The 19,416-nt window shown below is 42.3% G+C and overlaps 2 protein-coding genes across 2 annotated transcripts in view; both read right to left on the bottom strand.

Moving 5' to 3' along the window:
• The window catches only part of LOC307161680 (uncharacterized protein), a 484,934-nt gene that overhangs the window by 43,347 nt on the left and 422,171 nt on the right, over nucleotides 1–19,416 (bottom strand). The window lies entirely within an intron of this gene.
• On the bottom strand, nucleotides 4,729–7,050 carry LOC307161683 (uncharacterized protein). Its single transcript, XM_079876565.1, has 4 exons — nucleotides 6,986–7,050; nucleotides 6,791–6,901; nucleotides 6,539–6,661; nucleotides 4,729–4,996 (listed from the first exon to the last, which is right to left on the bottom strand). The coding sequence occupies exons 1-4, from the start codon at nucleotides 7,032–7,034 to the stop codon at nucleotides 4,929–4,931; spliced, it is 351 nt and encodes a 116-aa protein (XP_079732691.1). The 5' UTR covers nucleotides 7,035–7,050; the 3' UTR covers nucleotides 4,729–4,928.

The raw sequence follows: 19,416 nt of genomic DNA, 5'->3' as shown, positions 1-19,416 counted from the left end.
CATAACTGTGGATTAATTGATTTCCATTTACGGAAATTAACAGTGTGTGAGGAAGACATACAAGGAAGAGGCAGTTCCAGATTAAAAAAGATTGCCAGATGATCAGAGAGATCAATATCAACTGAAGACAGCTGTGATACAACTGCATAATTTGCAATCACAAGGTCTAATGTATGACCTTTGTTATGTGTTGGGCCACTAACAAACTGTTTAAGATTAAAACAGTCCAATAAAAATAGAAAGTCTTTTGTCATCACACAGTCATTTTGGTCAGTGTGTATGTTGAAGTCCCCTAGAATGAGGATTCTCTTAAATTTAAAACACAACATTGACAACAATTCAGCAAACTCAGACATAAAAGCTTCATTTGCCTTTGGTGGTCGATAGACAGTAGCGATGGTAATTGCCTTTGGAGCAGAAATATTCAAAATAAGGGATTCAAATGATGAGAACTGTGGTACACACACAGCGCTGATGTTAAATTGCAGATTATGAACCACAATAATTCCCCCACCTCGACCAGTAATTTGCAGGAGATCAAACAGTCCATACCGCTCAGGAGTGATCTAGTTGAAGAGGAGACCGTCGTTTTGTTTATGCCATGTTTCAGTTAAAAAAATATAAGTCCAGTTTTCGCTCTGCGATGATATCCGATAAAAGCAGGGCTTTATTGTTTACTGAGCGTGCATTGAACAACGCAACCTTTACGGGGCTCTGGCACACTGCAGAAGGTAACTCCGATCGAACGAGCGAAGATAAATGACTCAAGACTGCACCAGTATGAGACGCTCTTTTAGCCTGTTGCTGACTCATAGGCACTCAATTGTTGGAAGAAACGCCATAATTGTGTCAAAAACACAGATGTATGTACCTTCTTTGTCTCAGCAGGCCAGCGTTACGACAGAGTTCATAAGCATCTTTTTGTAAATGGTAGTTGTGTTTTAAGTTCAGCAACTGGTGTGTGGTGTACCTTAAAGCCATGCTTCGTGAGTCCAGGACCGAAACAGTCCCAAAGCAGTGAATGTTCAAAGTAAGGCCACAGGGCCACAACTCCTCCGGTTAGGCTCCAGAGTCCTCCAGAGAACGCAGGCAAATAAAAGCAATAATCCCGTGACATTGAAAAAAGTGAGGAAACTAAAAACAGCAGGTTGAAAACCCCGCGTCAGCATAAATCAAAGAAACAAACAGTGAAAGGAGCAGCAGCCAAAATGCGCCAGCGTACCCCAACAGCGTACCTACTGTAGCATTATAGCTGTAAATGCCTTTATATGTGTTGAATCCTGATGTAAGCCATGAATGCCCCTTTTGCTCACAAAGGGAGACAGTTTTTCATGTTTTTATGCATTGTCATAGACTTTATTTGAGTTTTTACAAAATTTGTTTAAGTCCTTTGATGAAGAATTTTTAATGCAAACTTTTATTTTTGGTGTTAAATATACAAGGAGGCGACAGAGAGAGTGTCAGCTGTTAGATTTTGTTTTTGGCAAAAGTAAAATGGTAATATACATGATTAGGAAAGATAAAATTGAACAAAATCAGGAATTTAATCTTGTGTTAATGTTTGGTGCCATGGTAAAGTCAAGAATGTTGATTGATTTTAGTTTTTATAAAGCTACTTCATGTGTTGCAATGTTTGAGGATGTTTGGTGTTATGGAGGGTCATTGTGCTCTGTTGTAGATGACAATCTTCATTTTCATCTTCAAGTTATTAATGTTTTAAAACATTTAGGTGGAAATAATTTGTAATGTGAAGGGGTTTTCAAATTATACAATTCTCTCTCTCTCTCTCTCTCTCTCTCTCTCTCTCTCTCTCTCTCTCTCTCTCTCTCTCTCTCTCTCTCTCTCTCTCTCTATCTGCGTGCGCGAACTGTGGGGAAGCTGGTCCGTACGGAGCATGGATCATCTGCGATCCGTTGCACCCCTAATGTATAGGCATTTCATCACCCTAAATTACAAAGTAAAAATCTGACCCAGTCAAAAAGGGCACAGTGCTTTCTGCAATTGGGTCGGGTCATGTTCACACCTTAAATTAACACCACCAGAGTTTGTTTGGAACCGGACCGAGACCACCTCTTCAGCTGGGTCTCAGTATGGTTGTTCGGTCCGCACTCGAGTGCGATTGCTGTATTCACACCTGCCCAAATGATCCGCATCAAGGGGGGAAACGAACTTGAGTTTGATTGTTTTGTTTTTGTCAGTATCGGTGTCAACCGTATCATGCGGTGCACTCCCCCTCACTACTGAAGCGCTGTCAGACTCAAAGGGACCTGGAAGATGTGCACTTACACATGACACTTGAGTGGATGCATTTTTTGACTGCTACATAAGGGGTAATTTGATTGGATGTCACGGATCATTTGACCTATTATGGAACAACCATTTTTTTGTTTGTACACTAGAGGGGGCATGTGCTTATAAATTTTACCTCTGAGAAACACGTTTAGTTGAATGTTATGTAAAGGGGTCCTGAACTGCATTGTTTTACTGTTTTATAATGTTATATGGGTTGCACTTATAATGTTAGTATGATTTTTACTTAAAAAATCGTCATGATCTAGAAATAAAACAGATTTTTCCTGCCATGATTTAAGTCCCCTGATTTGAATGCTCTGTTTGAAGAAGCGTGACTGCTGTGATTGGCTGCTGTGAGACTTCAGTGTAAACGCCCACTGCTGTGATTGGCTGCTGTGAGGCTTCAGTGTAAACGCCCACTGCTGTGATTGGCTGCTGTGAGGCTTCAGTGTAAACGCCCACTGCTGTGATTGGCTGCAGTGAGACTTCAGTGTAAACGCCCACTGCTGTGATTGGCTGCTGTGAGGCTTCAGTGTAAACGCCCACTGCTGTGATTGGCTGCTGTGAGGCTTCAGTGTAAACGCCCACTGCTGTGATTGGCTGCTGTGAGACTTCAGTGTAAACGCCCACTGCTGTGATTGGCTGCTGTGAGGCTTCAGTGTAAACGCCCACTGCTGTGATTGGCTGGTGTGAGGCTTCAGTGTAAACACCCACTGCTGTGATTGGCTGCTGTGAGCCTTCAGTGTAAACACCCACTGCTGTGATTGGCTGCTGTGAGCCTTCAGTGTAAACACCCACTGCTGTGATTGGCTGGTGTGAGGCTTCAGTGTAAATGTTCACTGCTGTGCTATTTGCCATCTTGCTCTCCCTGATGCCATCTTTATCTCTTGCTAGCTCTAGTAACCCAGCGTCAGCATCTCTGTTACCAACTGCATGGTTTTCACAAATCGGTGGGCAAGGCTAAACAGGCAGTGATGTAGAAGCAGGCGTTGATCTGTGTTCAGCCACACTATTACGTAATAAAGTGGCACATTCCACGACCTGTCGTTTTGGCAGATTGGCTTCAATATAAGCTGTTTTTAGACTAACGAGAAAGTTATGATTCTGAAACTTACAGGATGTTTTTATAGTACAACGACATTTTAAATGTCAAAAGATCAAGGGAATTTAGATTTCTCAGTTCATGAAGTGTGCGATTTAATTAAATTAATAGTACATTTCAGTATTTCGTTCATGTACCCCCTCCATCACTTTGCGTACCCCAGGTTGAGAACCACTGTAAACCTTTTGACTAACCCTAACCCCCAATCACAGCGAACATTCAAATCTCTGGTTGCAAACATTCAAATCTAACGCGGAGAGCTGAGAATTGTCATGTATAGTTATAAACACAATGTGATATTCATGTCATGCTATAAACAGCTTCACAAACAGTCTTTTAAAACACACAGTATCATTATTTCTGTCTTATAATAATTCAAATGATCACAGAATTTCAGGGATACAACTTTGGATATAAACACTAATGAATTATTAATAAAAAAAAAAAATCTATGTCATATTTTAATAGACTGCAGCTAGTCATTGTTAAAACCTCTAGTAAATGAACATGTTATTTTGTTTAGTTGTCTATTCAGAATCAGGATTTCTATAAAAAAGTTGTGATTCTCAATTCCAGAATCGTGCAGCTCTTCATTTAAATGTTGTGTTATCTTATGTCTTAAAACCTGTGGTTTTGTGGCTCTGCATGACCATGATTAGATGAAATCACACAGACAAGCTCTGCCCTCTTGAAGATACATGTTGAGAGCGCCATCAGACACAACAACGATTGCTACGTTTTTGACAGTCTTGTCCCTTTCACCCTGTGGTTCACTCATCCAGATGTGGCCTGTTTGTGCTCTACTGACAAAGGACCTCTATTTTAAAATTTGATGTCTGATCAAAACTGTAGGTGAATTGCTGCATTGGAACTGTGTTTAATATATATACATACAAAGTGCATGGCATGCTCACATAAAATGTCTTACAGGTGTTTACAAAAATTAAATTGGATAATCAGATTTCTTTCAGTCAGCAAGGCAGAGGCTTAGACTGGCTAGCTTGTTTGGCTAATGTATGTTAACCTAAACCTTACCTTCAACAAATTTGATTTAGACCTCTATCCAGTTGCTGTTCCCTTTCAGCTCATGAGTTTCGACATCCTTCCTTGGCCCACATCTAAGCTTGTAAATCGCGGTAGCAACAGGTCTAACACAGGGCTTGTGTTCTTGCAGTCTTTGTCTTCATTCTTTACTTATATACTACCACCCGTGACACTTACTAATTGAACCAAAAGTTAAACAATTTTCCGGTCACTTACTGAGATAGATGTTTAATACACATAAGTAAATATTTTATTACAGACGTTCATCACACTTTTTAAAAATTCTTTATTACATTCTATAGTAACTTTTCCTTTATGCAAAGAAATGTAATATGGTAGTTTTAATGCAGTAATTTTATGTTAAAGAAGTACATATTTTCAGTTCCTTAAATCTAATAACAGCAGAGCAACAAACAAGCTTTATTCAGATTGTGTATCATATTGAGTTTGTTTGATGGTCTTTGCTGTAGAATCTGAAGTTCTGCTGGACTCACTGAAACAGGAAGTAGAAGAGCAGAGGAGACACGAGCAAGAGGAAGCTTCCCTTATACACTCCATCTAATCAAGACAGGAAGGAAATTAGTATTATTAACACTCCGCTACTAATACTTACAATAATATTGATAATAATAGTTATGAAAAGTGCATGTTCATTGTTGCTCAATTTCTCACAGTTTTTTTTTTAAAACAATAAAAAACTCTGAAAGTACTAGACTAATTCACAAGCTTCTGCTACATTTAGTATGAGTTCCTATGGGAACCGGAGCTTCTAACAGATCGACGCAGTGACGCAATTACTTTCAGCGATCGGCTCGTTTACTTGGAAGGCGCGACAGTTTCTCCCATACATGAGTAATACAAGTGAACTGTCTTTCTAGTCTTTAATATCTAGCTCAGGTGGGTCTAATCCTTTATTGGTTCCGCAGTGGAGTTTTTATTTATATTTTTTTTCAGTGTTCAAAATGGTAAACTTTATTTATTTATTTATTTATTTATTTATTTATTTATTTATTTTTTGTAAAAATACGTTCTGTGTGTATACATTACCTTTTCTTCTAACAACACTCAGTAAGTGTTTTGGAACTGACACTAATTGTTGAAGTTAAAGTTTCTTTCTTATTGATAAATTACATTAAGTACTCAACAATCTGTGGTCTCTGTTGTTGTATTTTCTGCTTCATAATGCACCACACATTTTCAATAGGAGACCGGTCTGACTGCAGGCAGGCCAGTCTAGTACCTGAACTCTTTTACTCTGAAGCCACACTGTTGTAACATGTAATGAATCTTGGCATTGTCTTGCCGAAATAAGCAGGGATGTCTCTTAAAAAGACATGTCTTGATGGCACCATTATGCTCTTTTTTTTCTAATGCTATAGCCAGACAAAAGTGTCAAAACACATCTTGATTAGTATTGGCCGAGGTGTGTTCGATGCCATGGTAATATACTTTGTAACCACACAGTTGAGGGTCGTAATAAAATGAGACGACGCGCAGCCAGGAAAGATGCAGTGGGGAAAAAAACTCACAGTTCGAGCGCCAAATACGCACGGGGACAGCGAGGATCAGCTTCAAGAGAGAGTGAGATAAAGAAATTTATCATGTATCTCATCACATCATACGAAGTTTAAAACATTTAAATAGACATATCAAGTAGTAATTAATGTATATGAATGTTAGTTGATAGGCTAGAGCTGGTTTGGTCGCTGAGAGACGGAGACGCGCGGAGACGGCAAAAACGCGCTGTTTGATTTGTGATCGTGCTGTGCTTATTTCACTCATTCGAGTATCATTTTGTACAAGGCTTAAATCGTTTAAATATACATACAATAATATACGATATCATATCGTTGAACATGTATATGATGTAGTAGCCTATTTGAGTTGATATTACTCTTGTCAAGCTCTGATTTCTGAGAGATGCACGCAGACGGATTTGCGCTCGTTTAAAGTTCATTCACTTCACTCATTATTGCATAGAGATTTTAGATAAGGTATTTGTCTTCGGGAACATCCCTAATCTACTCCAGTAAAAAAAAAAAAAATCCGATGCCCATTATATTGAATTATTGTTTGTATAATTTCCTGTGGAAATCAAACCTGCTGCATTGCAAAGATCAGTGTTACAGCAGCTCATAGTCGCTGTCCCTCCAGTTGGTAGCGTTGCAGTCCCTGATACACATTCAGGTGCGCACCCTTTAACTGTGATGGACACAGAGGAAGCTGTAAAAAAAGACATAAATGTCCATATAATTAGATAATAAAACAATTCTAAGATTAGCAGTTAACAAGTATACTTTCTCTCCAGCGGTATCACTTATACAGCAGATTTCCACATTACACTGGACTTACTGGTGGATTTCACCGTAGAACATTTAGAAACTCCAGCTGCACATGTCTCCTCTTTTGCTGCACAGGAACCCGTCAAAGCAGATGTGCAGGAGTAACACTTGAGAGAATAACCTTACAGACAGAGAGAGACATTGAGTTAGCGCTCTACAGTATGATTAGCAAATAATGCATTTCAATACTTGCTGTTTTCTGTACCTCCAGTGAGAGAAATGAAAAGAAGAACGACGGAGACCTGCAGATTCATCCTGTGTCAGGAACTGAGTGACTACAGAAAGAATGCTTCAGTTTCTTTTATGTCTGTTCAGAAAGGGGTGGGTTTAGGACTCGTTGTGACGTCCCCAAGGAACTATAACAGTTACTTAGAAAAGGGAATCTGAAATTTAAGCAGGTTGGGCATAGGCGTAGCCACGGGTGTGGCAGGGTATGCCGGTGCCACCCACAGTGGCACCCCTGAAAATAGACGAAGAGACGCAAAAACGGGGTATGCAGTGCATAGGGACGCTGGACGGGAGGGGGGCGCTATTGTGTCAAAATAATTCTTTGAAAATCTCCTTTAATAAAACTTTATATATAATCCAAAAATGTTTGTTTAAAAATTGTGAAAGGAAACCTTTTTATTTAACTTTAGTTTAGCTTTTTAACGGATTCTTTTATTATATCAATATCAACCTCTCATCCAGACTTCTTTAAGTCTGTCATGACCTGGGGCCCGTTCTTCGTACGTCGCTAACTCACTTAGCTGGATTTGATTGTTGGCGATTTGGCATGATCTTGGATTGTTTGGTTCTTCGACGCTCATCCTGGACTTGCTGTCATAGCAAAAGGTGCGTAAGATTAAACCTGCTCGGGAGCAGGCTTATTTCATGTTAACAGGATTAGACTGCGGCTCATAAGCGGAGCTGATACGGGAAGTCCAGCGCAGCGCGATAGTGCACTTTCTGAGATATATATTTTTTCTCGTGACTCGTGAGATTGTCGTTTACATTATTCATTTGTTGTAAACGCGAAAGATATGAATAAAAATGAAGTTAATTCAGCCAGCGCTCATACCTGTATTTATTTCCTGTTTTCGGTCGAAGTCCACAGTAATCGATTGACGAGTTCTCCATTGTTGCTTAGTTACCTATGATCACGCGCGTGAACTCGACAATCGACTACTATGGACTTCGACCGAAAACAGGATGTAAATACAGGTATGAGCGCTGGCTGAATTAACTTCATTTTTATTCATATCTTTCACATCTACTGCAGTCAGATTCACACGTGTTCACTCTGAAGGAATCACTCACATGACCTGTGCACTTGTAATGACACATCAAGGATGTTAAGAGGCTAAAAGCAGGTTTAAAACTTGCCCCATTGAAGTCAACAGGGTGCAAATTTTTAAAAGAGGATAACACGGTGTAGGCAACACCGATTTTTGTCGTTGTTCTCTGTACTGACAGCACTCCAAATTTACAAAAAAATGAGCTCAATGTTAAAATTGACCAGAGTTCTCCTTTAACTCTTATTTGCTTGTCCGAGAGTTTTTGTTGTTGTTGTTGTTATTGTTGTTGTTGTTTTTTGAAGGGGCAAGCGAAAGAGAATTTTACTTGCCCGGCCAGACAGCTTAAAAGTAACTAGGGAAAGCATCGTAACCAGCGAGAATGATTCTGATTTTATTATCTACATTCAGTGTTAAGAGCGATTGATAGTGTATTTCTGGTAAAGTCAAGTTGTTGAGGCTCGTGCTGCATTTAGTGAGAGAGACTTTCTTTAGTAGAGAAATCCAACAGCACACAATAATCTCACAGAAGAAAATACTGAGGTAAATATTTAAAATGTTGATTTTTTTTTTTGATTTTTTTTTTTTTATATAACGTATGAGTAGGTACCTATGATATAGTTAGGCTACATAACACGAAGGGAGCAGTTTTGCTGAATATTATTAGGAACAAGTGGCGGAGGCAGAAAGTAGATGATGGGTGGGCCTCTAAAGGTGTGGGTGGGCCGGAATAATTCACATCATCCAATGTTTTTCAACTGGCTTAATTTGAAAAAAAAAAATGAAGGACCATCCCTCAGTGGCGCCAATTCAATAAAAGTCAAGGTATGGCTAATTCAAATGACGTTATTTAATCTAACAATACTATTACGTGACAACATCAATTCAAGTAAGTCAGGCAGCTAGCCTATATGAATGATTTGAATTAATTTTATATATATATATATATATATATATATATATTTAGGATTTCAGCTTTTATGCATTTTAATAACACAAGGCTACAGTATAAACCTCAGAAGAGTCAGAGATGGGCATAAATACATGGAAGTGTATTTACAATACAAATACAAAATACTGTGTGAAAATTTTTTTATTTAAATACAAATACAGTATTTTGTATTTTGAAAATACACAAAATACATGTGAAACTGGCCATCCAGTGCAGGTATAGGTCACAGTGAATGAAGAAACTACATAGGCCTACTGACTTTTCATTCCTAACCTCATCTCTGCCCTCTCTTTCTTTCTTTCTTTCTTTCTTTCTGGCAATTACAAATAAACTTATGCAAAATAGCAGCCATTTATATACTTATTTCTGGTTACAATGTAGTTTATTACTTGTGGTGAACACTATTAAAAAATTCATACTGTATGTAAAACTGTGGGAACCTTTTCTGCTATCTAACAAAGAATATGGATGGGCGATATGACCAAAATCTCAATTTTACTTCACAGTAACAATATCATGGTTTCACAATTCTCAATATCAGTTTTGATTCCACAGCATAAAGTGAATTTCAAACTCTTCTGAGTTTTCCACTCCAATGTTCCAATAATTCCTGCCCACTAAAAGCTGCACGGATAAATTTGCTTACCCCACAAATAGGCCTATCTATGTAAATTATTTAGAAAAAGTTACATCAATTCACACTTTATATCATCGCTATGATGTCCTATCACCCAGCCCTAACATGCAGTAATGCTTTAAACACATTTGACAAGCTAGTTGATAAAAATCAACTATTCTTTCTTTTATTCTTTCATGTTAACTGAAGTGAATAATGCACTATTTTAACTTTAATCAACAAGTAGAATTGATCATGACATTCTCACCTTATACAAAAAAAAAAAAAAAAAAAAAGAAAGAAAAGAAAAAATCGCTGATCCAATGCTGAGCTAGTGAATGTCTGAACTAGTTGATGCACAAAATCAATACCCTGATAAAGAGGTTGACTGGCAAAAAGTATTGTATGTATATTGAAAATACAAAAATACTCATCTTAAATGTATTTAAATACAAATTACATTTGATTTTTTTCCAAAGGCTTCAAATACGTATTTTAAATAGGGCTGTCGCAGTGAAGGATTTTCCCTTGCGGTAATTATGAGTGGCTCAATAGAGCGATAATGCGGTTTTACCGCATTTGATTAATTTATTTTGATTTATTTGTTGCTATATAAATAAGTGTTACGATGTGGTCAGCATGCACAAAAACGAGTACATTTTCAGTAACCAATAAACCGAAACTAATTAGTTTAAAAATTAATTTATTTTAAAAATTAAATTAATTTTTAATTAAAATTAATTTAAACAGCGTATCTGCGCATTGAAAGCCTGTCACTCGGACTGTCTTTGAGTGAGTCATAAACCATTCATTCAACAACACGTTCAAAAACGCTGATTGATTCATTAAAAGATAGTAATGAAACAAGGTTAATTATTTTTAACTTTGAGCTCCACTTTTCAAGGCTCAGCTGACCAGCAATGCGTTGCATAGGTAACGCTGAAGCTTCACTTAATAGAGACAAATGGCATTGATTCAATGCGTGACTCACTGAGTTTTGTTTCCCGCGACCACGAGTTCCTCGCGCTGTGCATGCTGACCAGCGCTGCTGATGCCATTCGTGGTAAATACCCTTTATTTTAAACGTTAAAAGGATGACAGGACAAATATTTAACTTTCCTTGTACACGGAAACCTTTTCACGAATATGACTTGACCTCAAAGCAGGTAATCGCACGCGCTCAGTCGACCTCTCTCATTCACTGAGAGTCTGTTTAGGCTTACGTGCAAATCCACGAAGCCTCACAAATCACCATGATAAAACGTACTCGGTTACTAACGTAACCTCGGTTCTCTCTAGAGAGGGAACGAGTACTTGCGTAATATCTTACGCTAGGGGAAAACCTCTTTTCCTCGAGATACTGAAGCCAAAAAATTATCCTTAATTTTGCAATAATGTAAAACGCATTGCAGCAGCATGCAGACATGGGCGAGACAGCTCGCGCGCCCATTGGCTGCTCTGTGGCAACTGCACCAGCCTATCGAGAGAGGCCCCTCATGACATCAGAACCAATGAGGGCGCTTCGCGCCCAATACGTCATGTCCCGCCAAAAGAGGGTGGGGCTCAGCTATAAATATAGCCTCGAAGGGCTGGTTTGACCAGTTTTTTATCGCCGATGCGAAACGGAGTGTGATGCATGCACGGCAAGATACGCAAGTACTCGTTCCCTCTCTAGAGAGAACCGAGGTTACGTTAGTAACCGAGTACGTTCTCTTACGAGAGTTTCTCTCGTACTTGCGTAATATCTTACGCTAGGGGAACACAGTGTAAAACGCCGTGCGTGCTTGAGATACAACACTAAAGTCCCAAGGGCAGGTGCCCGGGGCTCATACAGTGCCTAATCACACGGGACTCACAGAGAATCCGGGAAGAGGGGCTAGAATAGCATCATTCCTGTAATATAGAGCTCTAATAAGAGCAGATTATATCAAGTGTTCCACACAGCCAGGGCGAACTCGGCCTGGACTGATAAACATGGGGGACTTACACACTGCCCACAGAAGTATACAGACGATCAGTGATCAACGCTCTAGTAATTTCAGCATCCTGGGCCGATAGCATCGGGCAGGCCATACTGAAAATTTAGACCGAGAGCAACTTAGCTTGTAAAGCGGGAACCTGGAGGTTATAAAACCTTATAAATGTAGACGGGGAGGCCCAGCCTGCCGCCATACAGATATCTTGCAAGGCAATCCCACTAGACCAAGCCCACGACGAAGCCATGCCTCTCGTGGAGTGCGCTTTGACACCTAACGGGCATTGCAGGCCCTTAGATGTATAAGCTAGCGCTATAGCATCAACTATCCAGTTGGATAAACTCTGTTTTGATGCGGCTAGTTCCTTAGAACGTCCGCTGAACAAAACAAAGAGCTGCTCCGTCTGTCTGAAAACGGATGAGCAGGACACATAGGCTCTTAACGCCCTGACCGGGCAAAGGAAGCCTGTGTCCCCTTCCTCTTCGGACACGGGCAGGGCCGACAGGGAGATCACCTGTGCCCTAAGCGGTGTATTGAGGGATTTAGGAACATATCCGTGCTTTGGTTTGAGTATGACTCTCGAGTCATTAGGTCCAAACTCCATACACGTTGCACTCACTGAGAGCGCTTGCAAGTCCCCTATGCGCTTCACTGAAGCGAGAGCCAGAAGAAACACTGTTTTGAGAGACAAGTGTTTTAGGTCTATTGATTGTATTGGCTCGAATGGGGCACCTTTCATGGCATCCAGAACCGTGGAAAGGTCCCAAACGGGAACCGAGGGAGGTCTGGGAGGATTCAGCCTCTTAGCTCCTCTAAGGAAGCGAATGACCAGAACGTTCCTTCCTAATGACTGGCCAATCGCTGGTTCAGCGAACGCTGCTATGGCCGCCACATAAACTTTGAGCGTGGATGGGGCTCTGCCCTTATCCAGAAGCTCTTGTAAAAAGGAAAGAACCTCCGACACCCCACAGTGTGAGGGTGAAGTGCCACGCGCTGTACACCAGCTAGTGAACACAGACCATTTTGAGGAATAGAGCCGTCTCATAGATGGAGCTCTAGCCTGCGTGATCGTGTTTAACACTCCCGCTGGGAGGTTAACGGGTACCCGTTGATGGCCCATACGTGTAGGGACCAAAGCTCCGGGCAAGGATGTCAGATCGAGCCGTTCGCCTGCGAGAGGAGATCCCTCCTCACCGGTATCGGCCACGGGGCGGTACTCGTCAGCTGCATCAGGACTGGAAACCAGGCTTGGTTCGTCCATAATGGGGCGACGAGTAGCACCGAGCATCCGCTTTCCCTGATTCGCTCTAACACCTGGGGCAGAAGCGTGACAGGGGAAACGCATAGAGCGGACAGGGGAAATGCATAGAGCGGGCAGCGGGGCCAGACGCGGGCCAGCGCATCCCTGCTCTTGAAGAAAAATTCCTGACAGTGAGCGTTCTCTTGAGACGCAAATAGGTCTATTTTCGCTCTGCCAAATGTCCTCCACAGCAGTTTGACTGTCTGCGGGTGTAAAGACCATTCTCCTGCCGGAAGATTGTTCCTGGACAGTCTGTCTGGTCTCACATTCAGGTGGCCGGGCACTTGCGCTGCTCTGAGCGAGCGCAGATTGTGCTGAGCCCAGACCAGGAGGCGTTCCGTCAGCCTGTGAAGGGCTCTGGATCTGATACCTCCTTGGTGATTTATATAAGCCACCACTGACATGTTGTCCGAACGGACCAGGATGTGGTGTCCTTTTATATGGAGACAAAAACGCCTCAGCGCGTTGTCGACTGCCATCATTTCCAGACAGTTTATGCGTAGAAGCTTCTCCCGTTCTGACCACAGGCCGAAGAACGGTCTGCCTTCTAGCAGCGCTCCCCATCTCGAGGTTGAGGCATCCGTAGACACCACCTTCACACTCGAGGAAGTCCCCAGGCTTACACCTGACCGGTACCAATCGGTCACTGTCCAAGGTTTCAGAGCTGCGATGCATTTCTGATCGACCTTGAGGCGCAAGAAACCGGATGTCCACGCTCTGCGCGGAACGCGCGGTTTTAACCAGTACTGCAGCGGGCGCACGCGAAGCAGACCCAGCTGAAGCACTGAAGATGCTGAAGCCATGAGACCCAGCATTTTCTGAAACCTTTTGAGCGGGACTAAAGTGCCGTGGCGAAAAGTTTCTGTCATGCACCGAATACTCAGCCTGCGCTGCGGTGACAGTTGCGCTGTCATAGACAGCGAGTCCAGTTCTGTACCCAGAAAGGATATTTTCTGACTGGGAGACAGTGAACTCTTCGCCCAATTGACTCTGATACCCAAATTCTCGAGGTGGTCGAGTAATATGGTCCTGTGTTCTATGAGCTCTGACTGTGATCGAGCTAGAACCAGCCAATCGTCCAAATAATTCAGCACTCGTATGCCTCGGAGTTTGAGGGGTACGAGCGCTGCATCCATGCACATCGTGAATGCACGAGGTGCCAGGGATAGGCCAAACGGCAGGACTGTGTACTGATATGCCTGGCCCTCGAAGGCGAATCTCAAAAATCGCCTGTGACGTGACGCTATTTGTATTTGAAAATAAGCGTCTTTCAGATCTATCGACATGAACCAGTCCCCTTGGCAAATTTGCGAGAGGATTTTCCTGGTCGTGAGCATTCTGAACCGTCTTTTCAGAAGTGCTTTGTTTAGCCGTCTTAGATCTAGAATGGGTCTGAGACCCCCGTCTTTTTTGGGTACCAGAAAATATCTGCTGTACATGCCCCCTTCGCTCTGAGCCGGTGATAAGGGTTCTATAGCCCCTTTGCTCAGTAACTTCGCTATTTCAGCTCGAAGTAGGTGTGCTACTTCCTCTTTCACCGTAGTTTCGATTCGCACCGCTTGGCATTGCGGGCGTCGACCGAACTGTAGCGAATAGCCTCTTTCTATAGTGTTCAGCACCCACTTTGATACCCTGGGAAGCTCTGCCCACGCTTTCGCGTGAGTGGCTAAGGGTAGAATGATATCTGGGCTCTGGTCGCGACCTAGTGGCGAGCGGAGAGCACCGGTGTGCTGTAACATGAGCGCCACGCTTGCAGCGTGTGAGACTGGGGGTGCGCTGATCAGAGCGGGCAGCCTGCCCGCGCTCAGTTCTCCTACAGCGGTGTGCTGAGAGAGAGCGAGCGGGGCGAACCCCGTGGGGTTTATTATGTCTGTGAGCGAATGAGGGCGCGGGACATCGGGCCCATGCAAAACGCTGAGAACACCGTCTGTTTGTGCAGACTGTATGTGCGTTGGTTTCGTTTTTACAGAAACCGTGAGACATGTAGTGTGTAGTGTTTGCGGGCACTGGGACGTAAGCACAATCACTACATTTGGTGCACAATCGACATGAGTCGATTTTATTCGTGCGGGCCGTGTGTGGCGGGCCGTGTTTGTGTGTAGGAATGGGCACTGGGCAGTGGGCATTTTTACTACACTCCTAACACCATCGGCCGTGGCCGGAATACCAGAAAATACACTCTTTATGGGATTTATCTGGGTCGTCGTAAAAACGGCGTTTGTGTGCAGGCAAGCAGGCTGTGTTGCCGACTTGTTTACTGCAGAATACGCTGGAACAGTCGCAATTACTGGAACTGAGCGAGCGAGAAGTTTTGGTGGGAGTCCGGCCGCAACGGCTAGGAATCCTTTGTGTTGCCATAGAAACAGTGTTTGGGTGCAGGCGAGCGGGTAGTACAATGCGCTTGTTGGCTGCAAAATACACATCTGCAGTCGCCATTAACCCTCTGGGGACCAAAAACGCGCTGGCGCGTTTTGCTCGTTTTTTTTTTTAGCAATGAAAACTAAACACAAAATGCTCTGTTAATTTTGATCTTTAATTTTCGTGTTATACATCAATCGATCCTGTTCAGTTTCTATTTTTTTTCTGTATACTCACAATAAAAATAAAGTGTTTTGCTTTTTGACAAATAAAGAAACTTTAACATGATGCGATTTCTGCCTTCTCTCTGTCAGTAAACTCCCATTTGAAACGCGTTCGAAAATGATCTATAACTCCGCGAAAATTCAGTCAAACAGGCAAACAGACCCACGGGCATAAAGCTTGAGATCGCATCTGTTAAATGAAGTCATTTATATAAAAAACAAATATTATCAGCTTCTGTAATCTGTATAAAAAGAGAGCGATTCCAGTCGAGCTCATTACGAGCTCATTGACTTTAATTCGTTCACGCCTACTCACGGAGCGCGCTATTCACAAGATAATGTGCTAAGCCATCTATGCAAAACAGGTAAACGCCCCCAAGCAAATGCATTAAACGCTTCAAGTTTCATCATTTCGTCACCTGCGCGTTGGGAAGATGACACGGTACACCGGTGCGGAAGCCCTTCAGTTCGTCCTGGATACTAGCGACGAAGAGTCCAGATTTTCATCAGAAGAGGAGCGCGACTACTCTGATGACGACCGTTTGTATTTTGAAGAGCGACTTGATCCAGCCGTGGATAGAATTTCGGATGAGTAAGTATTTATTCTTACTTGCATTAATTGACAAGCTATTCAAAACATGAGCTTACATATTATACTGGGTGGACTTGCCATCCAGAGTACTGACATTTTATATCTACCTATTCAACACGATCTAATGAAAGTGCATATCTATACCATGAATTTAATATCTCGTACCATTTCAATGTTAAAAATGTTTTGTTTTGTTTTTTTGTGTACATATGCTACACCCCTTGGTTAGGAAATTTGTATTTGTATGTGTAGCCTAAATGATATGTTTAGATCATTATGTATGAAAGATAGAATTTAGAAATTATTTTAGAAAGTAGGTGTTTAGATTATATTTTGACTATATAAATGCTGCCTCATTATCATTAACGATGCATGCTCGCAAATATCAGTTGTAAATGTGTGTAAATGTGCTGAAATGTGTAAATATACCCAGTTAATGAAGTGCACAAATGTGTTAGGCTAATGTTTGCGGTGTGCCTCTCCGGTAATGGCCCATTGACACGCATATAGGCTTATTGCACGCGTCTAAAATGATTTACATCAGTAATTCATTATAGACTAATGCTACTATAGTTATATTTATGTAATAATATTCTTCAACTTTTTTAAAAGGAATGTAGCTTCATCACTACCTCCGCCTGCAACTCGGAGTGCGCTTAGCAACACAGTCAGAAATCAGAAAGAGTAAGTACATATTTACCCACTATTTTACAGGTGTTAGTTCAATTTTGTTTATATTTAGTGTTAATAATATGAGCCTGTATGACTTTATTATTTATTTTTGGAGATTGGTTGATGTTACATATGTTTTGTAACTTTTTTTAAAAGGAATGTAGCTTGTTCACTCTCGCCTTCCACTGCAACGAGGACACGCAGCAACAAAAATCAAAAAGAGTAAGTACATATTTACCTACTATTTTACAGATGTTAGTTACATTTTGTTTATATACTTATACTGATGATACAAATGTAGCCTATATGTGCCTGTGTGGCTTTGCAACAAATGTGTTGTTATGCATGCACAATATAACAATTATTGATTGGTAATGTTAATATAAAAGGTCACATATATGTAATATATGGTCACATTTGATTTGCTTAGAGCCCGCATCAACGGGGCATAAGCATTTACTGTGAGATACCTGCCTTTACTTTTGTTTTTACAAAATTACAATAAAACAGATTGAAAAACAAAACATTTGAATCTCCTCATTCTTTGTTCAGGCTGCCTCACTGATGGCCCATTAACACTTGGGGGAGCGTCTATGTCACACCTCTGGTCTGAATCTCATTAATATTGATGACCCATTACCACTCCCACGCATAAACCTCTTCTGACAAAAAAACTGTTTTACAATGTTTAAATCAATGTAGTGTTTCATGTGAACAATCAGGCAGGATGATTTTCATATAATTTTGAAGCTAGAACTCAAAGGGACAACATCAATTAGTCAAAAGTCTTGTGGACACATATTTATTATGTGTTTTGTGTTCTTAAATCAGCAACTTTCATTTTATTTTTTTCCAATAACCACGCATAAACATTATTCTCTTAAAAATACAAACATCTACATGCACGTTGCTCGCATATTATGGTAGCCCTGTTTGTGCTATATAGAGTGAATTTACACCTTTGCCATTAACATGTTTATAAATAACTGAAAAAAGCACAAATATCAAGGCATGTCAGAACATCTCAAGGACCCCAAAAACAGCTTGGTCCCCAGAGGGTTAAGGGAACTGACAGAACAAAAGCATTGATGGCATAATTTATGTTCTAGTAGACCTGGGATTCGAACACGGGTCTCTCGTGCGAAAGCCTAAGATTCTGCCACTGAGCCACAGGAAGAGAATGCACATGCTTTCAGTTAGCACGACCATATAAGACAGCGTCAACATGCTTGAATGGGTGCAGGTGAGCGGGTTGTACAACGCGCTCGTTGTCTGCAAAATACACATCTGCAGTCGCCTTTTAAGGGAACTGACAGAGCGAAGCACTGACGGCATAATTGTATGTGTCGGTAGACCTGGGATTCGAACACGGGTCTCTCGTGCGAACGCCTAAGATTCTGCCGCTGAGCCACAGGGGGAGAATACATAAGTTTTCAGTTAGCACGAGCTTATAACAGAGCGTCAACATGCTTGAATGGGAGCAGGCGAGCGGGTTGTAAAACGCGCTCGTTGGCTGCAAAATACACATCTGCAGTCGCCTTTTAAGGGAACTGACAGAGCGAAGCATTGACGGCATATTATGAATGGGGCGCAACTAGGGCGGGGCAGCTTTTCTTATAACGTAAAGAAAAAAACTAACCCCGTGACCATACGCTTCCGGTCTCCCTTGTGAACGGCGCAGTTTGCGCGGCTCGAACAGAGGGAGAGAGAAAGCTAGCCCCGTGATCGTCCGCTCCTGACATCTCCTGTGAACGGCGCAGTTTGCGCGGCTCGAACAGAGGGAGAACAGATATCATCCCCCACAGACGCGGTTTCTTGGTCTACATCCACGACGGAAGCGGCGGCACGCGGCGGCCACTGTCCATCAGGAAGAGACTCAGCGAAGCAGGTGAAGCAGGCGGGCGCACCGGCGAGCTTTGCGGGGTGGGGGAGGTTGCGGAGGTGCAGTCTCGGAGAAGGATGCCAGGCGAGTCCTCAGAGTCACCGTAGGCATTAGCTCGCTGAGGGCAGCGCCGTCAGCGAGCGCGAGAGCTGCGTGATCCTTACCAGGAAAAAAGGGGTGTCTTGATAAAGACGCCCGGCTCTTTTAGTGCAAAGGGAGTGTGTGTCGCGGCGGCGAACACACACATACACAAAACACAGTAGCAAAGAAAGGATATGTACGCCGGAAAGCGTGCGCAGGAACGGCGACTGAAGGCGGCGAGTTGTCGTCCAGCAGCTTCAGATGTGGCGCTAATCCCGCTGAGTGCTTCTATCAGACGGCGCGGCTTCTTCCTCTCGGGATCCAGCGATGCGTGAGTTTCGCTGAAGAGATAAAAAACTGGTCAAACCAGCCCTTCGAGGCTATATTTATAGCTGAGCCCCACCCTCTTTTGGCGGGACATGACGTATTGGGCGCGAAGCGCCCTCATTGGTTCCGACGTCATGAGGGGCCTCTCTCGATAGGCTGGTGCAGTTGCCGCAGAGCAGCCAATGGGCGCGCGAGCTGTCTCGCCCATGTCTGCAAGCTGCTGCAATGCGTTTTACATTATTGCAAAATTAAGGATAATTTTTTGGCTTCAGTATCTCGAGGAAAAGAGGTTTTCCCCTAGCGTAAGATATTACGCAAGTACGAGAGAAACTCTCGTAAGAGAACCATGATCACCACGTCTTATTATCATTATTAACTTATT

This window comes from Squalius cephalus (genome assembly GCF_949319135.1).
Source record: "Squalius cephalus genome assembly, chromosome: 7".
NCBI lineage: Eukaryota > Metazoa > Chordata > Actinopteri > Cypriniformes > Leuciscidae > Squalius > Squalius cephalus.
Note: the sequence above shows the minus strand (reverse complement) of the source record. Positions and strands in the feature narration are given on the sequence as shown.